Below are 12,416 nucleotides of genomic sequence, written 5' to 3' on the forward strand. Positions count from 1 at the left end.
CCTGCTGCATGCAAAGACATGCCCAGCCCAGTGACTGAATCAAATCACTCAAAAACAAAATTTAAAAAAAATAGAGAATCTCTAGACCTAATACTGTCTTTACCATCAGAAAGATAGAAAAGGGTGATTTGGGAGAGAAGTTTACAATGGCTGAAAGTGAAGACAAGTGAGTGAATTCAGGAGGAAAAAGACACTAAAAAAATAGAGATAGAACAGGAAAATCTTTTCCAGAGAAGAATGGAAACCATTCATTCCACATCTGTGGCAATACTCTCACCTCTAGAAATTAATACTGTATCACAATTGGTTCAATAACTTCTGTCAATAGAGAGAAATAAAGTTGTGGAATATCTAGAAATCCAAAACATCCTTCTGTAGTATGTAATCATTTGATCTACCAAACTTTATATAAACCAAAGCTCTCTCTAGGGGAAAAAGACCTAAAGTTTTTTACTTGCACTGAGAAATGTAGACTCTGCCTTGTAAAAGCTCTGAATCCTTGTCAGCTCCCACCATGATCCCACATTTGTGTTCTCCACTTTCCATCATTTTTTTTCTCCAAAACGCAGTGAACTGAGAATGCTGATCTTGGCTTTAGTAATAGATGCTCTAAATATTCCTTAATTCACACTCTGAATATCATGGTCATAGAAATACTACTAATGCTAGGAAGGGCCTGAACCCCATGACAAACCACTTTCAGACAGTGCACTTTCATGTCTAGAACACATTTAAATTTCAGGTCTGATTTGTTTTTGACTTCTCCCACTCTTACACTAATTCTTTAAGCCAGTTTCTTTTTTTTTAATGCTGTCTAGATGCTTTAGAGAGCAATCCTTAACACCCCACTTCCATTTAGTTTCATGCCCTACATTGGTTATTATCATCAATGTACTTAATTTAAAACACTTAGAAATGCAGTTTTCCTAAGGACAGTCATGAATGTGCCAATCTCACAGAGGACTTATCTTTTCTACTTAAAAAAAAAAAAAACCTAAATCATAGTTAAACAATCCAAGAAGCTTTAAGCCAAAACTTGTATATGAACATAATAATTTCTCAATTAAAAAATTTTTGTCCTGAATATAATTTTTGACAATTTATCCACATTAAAAAACCCCAAAACATTACTTACAGTGACTTCAAAAGTGTTGTATTCACCAGGTCTGCACGGGTCCTTGCTCAGTTGTTTATGCTGTGAACACAAAGCAGGGTATCCTCTAGTAAAGGTTAAGATCATCTAAGGGCCGTGACTCACACATTATAATTTTAGAGATTACTATGATGTCGAAACTAGTTTTACTGGACATTTAACTTCACTGAATATGTTTCACACGTGACTTCTTATTATTCATGACTATCTGATCACTCTGGTTAGATTCAAACCCATTCTTCTCAAACTGAACCTACTGTTTCTTAATATCAAGCATTCATACATATCTCAGTTGCCTGAATCTACTATTTTATTAACAAGTTACGAGAAACAGCAAGCACAGAGAAATATTTTGAACATCATTTGCATAATTTCCAGAACTTCCAATAGCATTGATGCCACTAAGACAGGAGGGCAAGGCTTGATGCACCAGGACAATCTGAATTTTTGTGATCTACCTTGCTTTGTCTCTGCATATCCATGGCTGATTGTCTCCAGGTGAGGCCAGTGATGATTCTAATAGGTGCAAGGCTTAAAACACTGTTGTGCCACACTAGCAAATGCTGTCAGATGTGTACCTGGCTATCCACTCCCAGACAGGGAATCCACTGGCAGCAAGAGCTGTGATATTGACTCCTGGGTCACTTGTATGGCCCTGTGCCCAGAGAAGAATGCAGCTGGGATGACATTGTATGCAGGTGATTGCAGTTACAAGCATGGCCTGAGGACAGGGGTGGAAGCCAAGGAACATGGGTGTTAAATAGAGCAAGTCTTTAGATCATCTTACTATCTTATAATCTGGGATGTGGGGAGCAATCCCCTCTGATCGTGTGCCAAGTTCAGCTGGGTCAGATCAGACAACCTGGTATCCTGTGCTCAGCTTTACTCCTGGGTGCAGAATGACCAAAGCATCATGGAAGGGAACTCTGGGGACCACACTGTTCAAACCCTTGCTCAAATCAAGGTCAGATACACTGAACAGTTGCTCAGGATGGTGTCCTGCTGGGTTTTGACTCCCTCAACAATGGAGACTCCATAAGCTCTCTGGGCAATCTCTCTATTGCAGTTTTTGACAACACCAACTCTAAAACAGGTTAACAGGTTTTCTCTACATTTAAATGGAACTTATTGTATTTTAATTAGTGCTCATTGCCTCTTGTCACTAGATACCACTGAACAGACACTACTTCTGTCTACTTGTTTCATCAAAAATTGGCTGATTATACATTGTTGAGACCTACACGGGTCTTTTTTCTCTGGGCTACACATTACTAACCTTTACTCTTTTAGCCTTTCCTCATTTGTCAGATACTGCAATTCTTCAATGATGATTCTGGCACTTTAATGAAGTCATTCTGTCACGTCCATGTCCTCCTTGCACTGTGGAGCCCAGCAATGCTTGCAGATCTCCAGATGTGCATAGCAGGGATGAGTAGAGAGAAAGGGTTTCTTGTGGTGACCTGCTGGCAACGTTCTTAGTGCAGCTCAAGTACATGGAAGTACAGACTCATAGAATAATGGAATGGTTTGAGTTGGAAGGGACCTCAAAGGTCATCTAGTTCCAAGCCCCCTGCCATGGATAAGGACACCTTCCACTAGGCCACAGGCAGGTCAAAGCCCCATCCAACCTCACATTGAATACTTCCAGGGATGGGGCACAGCTTCTGTGGGTAATCTGTTTCAATGTCTGATCACTCTCATAGTGAAGAATTTCTTGCTTATATCTAATCCAAATCTACAGTCTTTCTGCTTAAAGCCTTGTCCTATCATTATAACTTTTTGTAAAAGCCCTTCTGCAGCTCTGCTGTAGGACCCTTTCAGGTATTAGAAGGCCACAATAAGGTCAGCAGAGAGCCTTCTCCAGGCTGAAGAATGCCAGCTCTTCCAACCTGTCTTGGCAGGAAAGATGTCCAAGTCCTCTGAACATCTTTATGGACAGGCTCTCTTCTGGACAGATCCACATCCAGAGATTTAGACAGGTGTGAACAGGTTTTTGTAGACAGGTTTTCTTCTGAACAGATCCACAGCATAAGAAATGTTGAAGACCCCAGAGCTGGATGCAGCACTCCAGATGGGATCTCACCAGAGCAGAGTAGAGGGGCAGAATCCCCTCCCTCACTCTGTTGCCCACACTGCTTTGTATGTAGCCCAGAGCACAATTTTCTCTCTGGGCTGTACCTGGCTGGGTCATGTCCAACCTCTCATTCACCCTCACCCCAAAGTCCTTCTCAAGAGGTCTGGTCTGATCTGTTAATCCCCAGCCTGTGTTCATACTGGGGGTTGCCTGACCCAGGTGCAGCCCCTTGCATTTGGTCTTGTTAAACCTCATGAGATTCCCATGGGCCCACTGCTCAAGCTTGTCCTGGTCCCTTTGGATGACATCCATCCTTCAGGTATGGCAACTGCACCACTCAGCTTGGGGGTGTTTTCTGCATTTCCTGCAAGAACTTACTGGCTCCTGGTCTACCAGGAGTTTCTGATCCCCATGCACAGCATCTCACTTTCTAAAATGAGGGTAATGTTTTCTCTGATTTTCCCTCCAAAATTTCCAGGGAGGGACCAACCCTCACAACACACAAATAGAGTGCTGATGTCACTGCTGTTTCTAAGGACAATTGAAATACTAACCACAACAATAATTCAGCAATATTTTCTGGGAGGCAAAGATACAACCAGTGAAAGTTGTTGATGATTACGACCTATCAAGAGGCTCAACAGATTGCAGAAAACCCCTTAACCAGGTTGCTTATGAGGTAAAACTTGAGAAATAGGTGTCTTTGAGGCACGATACCAGATTCAGACATAGTGTGTTCTTCACATACACCATTCACCTGAAGGAGTACTTGAGATACTATTTTCACTGCTTCTTGTATAAATAAGAGCCAAGAATCTTGCTTAGAGCTGGCTTTTAATAATGGGCTGCAGTTTTCATGGTATATAAAAACTGATTTCTGATGAAGGAAGGAAGCCCAATTAAATACAGACGCCATGCTAATGACAAGGTGACGGACAAATGACTAAGATAGATTTGAACACACCTAGGCCACACCTCAGGACACTTGCAGGAGAAAGCCTACTGCTGAACATAGGAAAGCTGTCCTATGATTGGAAAGAAAGCAGAAAAAATCAATAAAGTTTCATAATGTGAATCTCTGGACATTAATATTAAAGGAAGTCCAAATTTTTCTTTCATGTTTCCAGTGTCAAGCCATGACAGGAAGGAAGATAAAGGAAAGGTAACAAACAGGTCTAGACCCTGCTGTATAGTATCTGATGAATTTGTATTTCATGAAAAATCTTCAACAACCATAAACAAGGATTTTTATTATAAGCAGAATATTGACTTACAAATAGTTAGCCATTTTGCTGAGTTTTGAAGATTGGATTATTTCAGAGTAATGTTGCATGTGTTGAAGATATGACATAGTGAACAGGGAATTTCCTCACACTGGGGACTTTTATAAATATTCTACAGCTCTTACAGTGCTGGCACTGAACTGTTCACAGGTAGTTAAGAGAAGATATGACATAGATAGTGAACAGGGAATTTCCTCACACTGGGAACTTTTCTTAAGATTCTACAGTTCTTACACTGCTAGCACTGAACTGCTCACAGGTACTTAAGCCTCTGCTGGCAAAATTTAATGTAAATATATGTACTTTGAGATAAGAAGCTGAAAGAGGTTTATTTATGCAAGGTTTCTCTATCTGCTATATATAGTAACCACTGATGGCATGAGCAAGGTGTTCTACTGCATAAACAAGGCCTCAGAGGCTCTCCTTAGCCTGTGCTTAACCACAGATACCAGGTGTGTATATACCTTCAAAGAGATGGAGGAATTTCTTAATTTGTTGTCTCATTGAAACTAAAGCACTTCCTCATAACCATAATTAAAAAAGGGAGGCAACATGGACTAGAAAACAAGTTTGTATTAAGTTGCTCTTTTCTGAACCTAGTAATACTTTCTCCTGAAAAGGGGAAGAGTGTGCAGTCTTTGTAAACTGTGAGGTATGATCAGTCTGATTTAGGGCATCTGTTTCCTTACAATAATGTAAATATGATCTTCTATAAACAGCTCAGGTCTTGAGGAATCTCTCAAAAATTATTACTTATTAAATAGAGCACTGTTAGAGATGACCTACAGAGATAGTAAGCACTGCAAGGCATCTCCATTTTGTTATGGGAATTTTCACAATTCTCTTAGTCCTAGGATTTCCTACCAGTAAATCTATTGCACTACACAACAAACAGGTTGAAGAATTCACCAAACTATCAAAGTTTGTGATAGTTTGGAATTGACTGTCATGTCCACAATTTCTGCTCCCACAACTATCTGGAGCGTTCCTCCACCTGAAAGCCTCTCCCTGACAGCATTTGTCTGGGCAAGATTCTCACAGACCCACACTATTAATTCAATAAAATGAATGTTCTTATTTTAAGCTCCCTTAAAAAGAAATTATATGGAAACATAAATCAAAATAATTAACAAACACTACCCCCAACCCCACAAAAGCTGAAATGTTCTCTTCCTTCAAAGTCTTTTTTTTTCTGCAAGCCCTTTCTCAGTCTCTCAATCCTCTCTTTCATCACTCAATGAAAGATATAATATGTTGTCCTCAGAATCTTGGTCAATGCTTCCCTTAATTTCTAGGCTTTACCTTCTCCTTAGGCAGTAGTTTAGAAGTCACATTTTGCCTACATTCTCTCTTCAAGGACCTGTGCTCTACATGAACAAATAAGCACATTTTACTCTTCAATATTTCCTGAATACATTTAGTGATAGCTTACCTATTACTGGAAGTGCATGGCTGTATGTAAATACATGCAACACTCTTGTAACACCACTACAAGCTTTTCTTGAATTAGGTCACTATTTGCAAACCCAGCAGTCATTTGTCAGAAAACAAAACACTGTATTTCAGGAACAGAGCAGAAGTGGCTGCGGCATGGCAGCTCTTCTCCCTCCTGCCCAGCTTCCCACCTTTCTTTCCTTGAAAAGGATGTAGGGAAGGATCCCACCCAACTTCTCCTGTTATCTCTTCTTCTGCAGAGGATTTAACAGAGACATGCAGTATAGAATCATAGAATCATAGAATGGTTTGGGTTGGAAGAAACCTTAAAGATCATCTAGCTCCAACCCTCCTACCATGGACAGGGACACCTTTCACTACACCAGATTGCTCAGACCCCATCCAACTTGGCCTCAAATACTTTCAGTAATGGGGCATCCACAACTTCTCTGAGCAGCAGGTTTCAGTGCCTCACCATCCTCACAGTAAAGTATTTCTTCCTAGTATCTAACCTACTCTCTCTTAGTTTGAATCCATTCCTCCTTGTACTGTCACTACGCACTCTGCCAAAACATTCCTCTTTGTCTTTCCTGAGGGATCTCTTCAGGTACTGCAAGCCTGCCATTAGGTTACTTCAGAACCTTCTCTTTTCTAGGCTGAACAATTGCAATTCTCTGAGTGAGAGAATCTCTTATGAGGGGAGCTCCATCCCTCTAATCATCCTGGTGCTCCTCCTCTGGACCTGCTCCAACAGGTCCATGTCTTTCTTCTGCTGAGGACCCCAGAGCTGGGTGCAGCACTGCAGGTGAGATCTCAATCCCCTCCCTTGCCCTCCTGTCCATACTACTTTGGCTGCAGCCCAGGACACATTTGGCTTTCTGGGCTGTGAGTGCACATTGCTGGGCCATGCCCAGCCTCTCACCCACCAGCATCCCCAAATGCTTTCAGCAGCGCTGCTCTCAATTTGTTCATCCCAGCCTGTGTTGATACTGGGGGTTGCCCTGAGCCAGGTGCAGCATCTTGAACTAGATCTTGTTCAACCACATGAGATTCCCATGGGCCCACTGCTTGAGCTTGTCCAGGTCCCTCTGGATGGCCATCCCATCCTTCAGGTGTGTCAACCACACCACTCTGCTTGGTGCCATCTGCAAATTTTCTGATGGTGCCCTTGATCCCTCATCCATGTAATTAATGAAGATATTAAATAACACTGGTCCCAGTACAAACTCCTGAGGAACACCACTTGCCAGTGAGGTCCATTGGGACTCTGAGCCACTGACCATGACCCTCTGGATCAGACTGTCCAGCCAATTTCTTATCCATCTTACAGCCCATTCATCAAATCCATCTCTCTCCAATTTAAAGAGAGGGATGTTGTGGGGAACGGTGTCAAAGGCTCTACGGAAGTCCAGATAAATTACATCTGTGACCCTTCCCTTACCCAGTGCTGCATTCACTCCATCACAGAAGGCCACAGACTGATGAGGCAGGACTTGTCCTTGGTAAAGCTCTGCTGGCTGTCCCAAATCACCTCCTTGTCCCTGATGTGCCTTAGCAGAATGTCTAGGAGGATCTGTTCTGTGATCCTCCCCAGGCACAGAGGTGATGCTAACAGCTGGGTAGTACCCAGGGTCTGCCCTTTTATCCTTTTAAAAGATGGGCACAATGTTTCTATTTTCCCAAACACCCGGAACTTCACCTGACTGCCATGACTTTTCTAATATCATGGAGAATGTCTTGACAACTACATCAGCCAATTCTCCCAGGAATCCCTGTGTACAAACCAGGACACCCTGACTCCCCTATCCTCTTTTGGATGTTCTTGCTTTCCTAGCCAGAAGTAAGGGTGACAGGAAGAATAAGGAAGAAATTCTAGATACACTAGGCCTCCTCTCTATAATACCTCCTCTACTGAGTAAGAGAGAAAATCTCACACTCCCTCACACACAGCCATCCCCTGAAATTGAATCTTTCCAGTCCTCTATTCTCACACCCTTTTAAATCCCCCACCCACTACCAGAAACTCTCCAAGCACCAAACTCGCTCCAGTTACTACCACCTTAAAAGACTCACTACCAAATTCCCTTTGGCTCCACTGACATTTTTTACCCTCAGCTTCAGCATCTCCTTTAGAATGAGTGTTACACAAAGGGAAGAGCTAAAGGGCAGGACAAGATCTAGGCAGCAGTTTACCTCAAGAAAACTAAAGAACCATCACATTGAAGAACTAGTATTGGTTTACTTATCACTTCTCCTCAAAGCCCCAGGATTTATTTCTCCCATGAAATTAACTGCCTTTCTCCTCAGCAAGTCCTTCAGTTAAATATGACTGTCCTGCTACCAAAAAAAAACCCAAAAAAACAAAAAAAAAACCCCAAAAGTACAAACAAACAAAAAAACCCCACCAAAAACAAAAATCCCAAAATATTTCTCTTTCCAAGAGGTCTGTGAAACACTGAACCACAATTCATATCATTTGCTATATAAATGGCTTGATCTTGAAATTTCTCTTTGAGTTGCCTTTTACAGCTTTTAAGTTTTTATCTGGTGAGAAAATGCACTTTTTTTTTTCTGTTAGTTTCAGCAATCTCATTGTTCCATGCCTTGACAGCAGACACTAAGGCTGTTGGCTTTCCAGTGTCAGTCCTTATCACCAGCTCTTGACATTTTAAGTAAATGTGGAGGCAAAAACACTACAGAGAAAATCCCCTATATTCAAAGTGAGCTCACCACCCAGAGAAAAGTCCCAATATTAAATTAATAAATCATACATAGACTATCATACTAAGAATATCTTGATTCCTTTTCCTTACTTCCTCTCTCCAGCTTTGACCTCCCTTCTGAATGGCTTTCTCAAAATAAAGCTAAAGAGTCTTGTGTCCTTCACAGATAATCAGCCTGGAGGCCATTCCAAAGTCTTCAATTACATTAGAAACATGCACCTGGAAAAAACAGTGTTTACACAAACACCAGATACTAGCAATATATCTCAAGGCATTTCATGTCAAAGAAATACCAATGTTCTTGAAGAACATGCAGATATGTTCTTTACAGCATTATTCTGTTATCACAAACAACAGAGACCAAGGAAGAGGATGACAGTCATCATAAGAGCTCTTTTCATTTGTGAGTGACAAGATCAAGTTCTGAAGAGTTTGGTTAAATGTTGAGTTATCTGAATACCACTGTGTCAATTATCTAATTACCTTGTAAATAAACAGGTGTAAGAATTTAGCTGTGAACTATTGCTCATGTAGTATACTTGAAGTTTTTGATCCACTAGCACTTGACATGGGGGCAGGAGGGAAACATCAAAAATTAATCTGGACTTCAGCATCATATTTTCTGGAACTACTTCTACTAGACATGCAGTGACACCTCAGAGATTACCAACTGATGAGAGCAATTAGGAAGCTGTGTCTCACAAAGCAAATAGTGCTCTCCATGAGACTTTTTACTGTGGGATCAAAGGCAAAAGGGAACTAGGAAAACACCTGTGAAAAATTAGGGCTGAAATGTAAATTTTTCCACCATGGGAATTTACCCTCGAGATTGCTATGTTATGCAACAGATCACTTTGTAATGCCAGAACTGAAAGTAAGGCAACTGAGGCAGTGAAAAGTGCAGGTCTCTGGGCTTCAGGATAATTATGCTGATGTGGTTGCACTACTGCTCAAATGTGACAATTGAGCTTTACACAGCATGCTGCTTGCTCCATTAGAAATCCCTGCAAACAGCTACTTTGCACAAAGTAAACATATTCAGGGAAGTAAGACAATCTAGCTTATGATGCTTCCTGTGATAACCAATCCAGGGCAATGCAGAAAGAAGCAAAAATGTAATTGGTTATATACTTCGGAAGAATTTACAAGCCACAGCAGTTGTATTAGCATAGCAGGGTCCTTGCCCTTGCTAACTTCTAATGCAAAGGATTTTTCATTGAAGCACTAGGCAATGTTGCAGTAGGAGATGAATTACTGATAATTAGAAAACAGAGAGATAATTGTTCTTTGTAAATTGGATCCTGGTGCATAGACCCATTTGATGATTAAAACTCTGAAATTGCAACTAAAAACTTTGGGGAGTGGAAATCAAGCAAGTGAAATGAAACAAACTGATGTGCGGGGATGAAATATGTGAATTACATGTATGGATAAATTAATTGAGGGAAAAAAGTGTACTTCTTCCTGAAAGCAGGGTCTGTAAAAATATGTAATATCCTTGATCTCCAGTCTCAGGTCAATGAACTAATTGGAAAGGGAAATAAAACAAAACAACTGAGCAAAAACTTGACCATGTGTCCTTGAGGAAAACACTCTGTGGAATGAAGATTATACCCGAGAGTTAACCTCTCAATAGGACATATTTGGACTTAAAAGAACATACTTCTTAGCAAGGCCCACTTTTTACTTCAAAAGAAGCAACTTCTTCCCTTTTGGAAAGTTGCAGTTGAAGATCTATTCAGTTGGAAAAATAATGTGGGTTTTTTTTCCCAAAGTATTATTTTTACTTGTCTGAAATAGCCTTAGGGTGAAATATTACAGTTACACATTTGGTTGTGCTACTGGTCCATTACACCAACTGTATGAGGAGTTATACTGTTTCCAGCTGTGCTGTTGCAACTATTTGCCATTGTAGTCAGAAGACTGAGCCCCATTATATCAGCTCTTAGAAATTGAAAATTTTAATTCTGATCTGGGCTTTGCACTTAGCAATCAGCAAGCAAATGAGCAAAATGGGATTTGTCAAGGATAGATATTTAATTTAGGAGAAAACAAGCACTCTGAATACCTTTAATATCTTTAAGATATAGCTAAGGAAACATCAGTCCTACACATCTCTAAATAAATTAAATTGTTTATTTGGGACGTTAAGTGCATCCCTCTCTTCATGATCATGATGAAAATCACACTTAGTAATTAATGATCATGAGTGGTACATGGAGATCATCATCTAAGGACAGAGAGATATGCTGAGGTTTAAAACACATTTCCGAATTCTGAAAGAAAAAGAGAATGGGATAGGATTTGTTGCTCTGTCTGAGAAGGTTTCTGTTAGGCAATTTGGACAGTAGCAAAGAAAATGAAGTCTAGGAAAATAAACAAAGGGAATAAATAGTAATGGTATTAGAAGAGGGAGACAAAGGACTTCAGAGGTGCACTGCGCTTGATTAGTCAGGTAGCTAGTAAATTCTTTCTGGCTGACTAGATCTGTTTTGCAGCATGGCTAATACATCTGAGGAGGGAAGAATAGGTCTAGTGATAAAAATTGTACTTATAATAGTTTAACTTGCTGGACACAGAAAGTGTGAGGTGTAACACAAAACAACTAATGTGAGTTATAACTGTGATACTAAATGAAAAGGGAATTGCATTCACAATAACTGCCATGTAACACACACTAGATGGTGTATGTCACAAATGATTCAGCTCAATTATTTCACAAATGCTTTTTTTTTTTTACAGTAATCTGTGAAAATCTTCAGAAGCTAAATATGCCTTTAAACCTGTTTGGAAGCAAAGAGATTATAATTGCATTGACACTGGGCATGAGAAAGCTGGGTGACTTGGGATTTTTGGAAGAGACATGATCACCAGCACAGCACAGCTGCCATGCTTCCTGCTGCACTGCTGGAAGGAGGATTCGGTATCCTTACTCTGGATATTTCCACTGTTCCACAAACAGTATTTCAGATCTTAGGCACCACCTTGTCTTGCTGGGCACCTTCCTCTGTCACCTCCCCTATGTGCCAAGTGGGTTCCTGAGCACAGGAGAATATGTGGGAATACCAGAAAGGTGAATTGGCTAGGAAAAATTCTGAAGTATCAGAAGCGGAAGAGACATGACATAACTTCTAGAGAAAGAAAACAACAAGAAAATCCAGTAAATTTGTTTTCCTCAAATCATAATAAGACTGAAACCTCCCACAGACAAGTGCCCCTTCTTCCCATTCAATCAGTGTATAAGCTAATCATTGAAGAATGTATATATTATAGATCTATGTATCTATGTATTTTAAAAATTGCTTAATAATGGGCTGTGGCCCATTGAAAGGAAAGGAAAGGAAAAACACAACACTTGCTCAAGAGCTGTTAAGTGAAGAGACACTTTAGCAACACTAAAGCAGGAGGAGCTTTGGCAGCTGCAGAAGAGGAAAATAAATTTTTTAAATTGCATTTTTTGACTCATCTGGCAGTGGCTGCTTTTCCTGGAGAAGTTCTCATCCAAGCAACCTAATGAGAGTAAATTGTCCCTGATTTCAGGAGGGTGTGGACTGGGTCCTGCTGGGGTCCTGCACTCCCCCTGGCTGCCCAGCTATCTGCAGGGCAAACTGCAGGATGACAAACGGTTTGTGGAATGCCAAAATTATGTTGAGATTTTACAATTTGCCTCAGCTGTTCACAACCTGAAAACCTGAAAGGCTTTATCATCCTATTTTCACTGCTGAAAGACAAAATCAAACTCAAGTTGA

At 40.5% G+C, this 12,416-nt stretch overlaps 1 protein-coding gene across 4 annotated transcripts in view; it reads right to left on the minus strand.

Annotated features, from left to right (window-relative positions):
• Positions 1-12,416, minus strand: part of LOC110481181 (serpin A3-4) — a 53,889-nt gene that overhangs the window by 23,437 nt on the left and 18,036 nt on the right. For 2 of the 4 annotated variants that reach the window (XM_085580677.1, XM_085580676.1), the window contains one exon: positions 1,136-1,195. In XM_085580677.1, coding sequence (XP_085436803.1) covers positions 1,136-1,195 — 60 coding nt within the window. Of the gene's footprint in view, positions 1-1,135; positions 3,315-12,416 lie in introns of those variants that run through there. The other 2 variants (XM_085580674.1, XM_085580675.1) reach the window with 1 other exon arrangement.

Source organism: Lonchura striata, chromosome 5, assembly GCF_050655825.1.
Source record: "Lonchura striata isolate lonStrDom1 chromosome 5, ASM5065582v1, whole genome shotgun sequence".
Classification (NCBI taxonomy): Eukaryota; Metazoa; Chordata; class Aves; order Passeriformes; family Estrildidae; genus Lonchura; species Lonchura striata.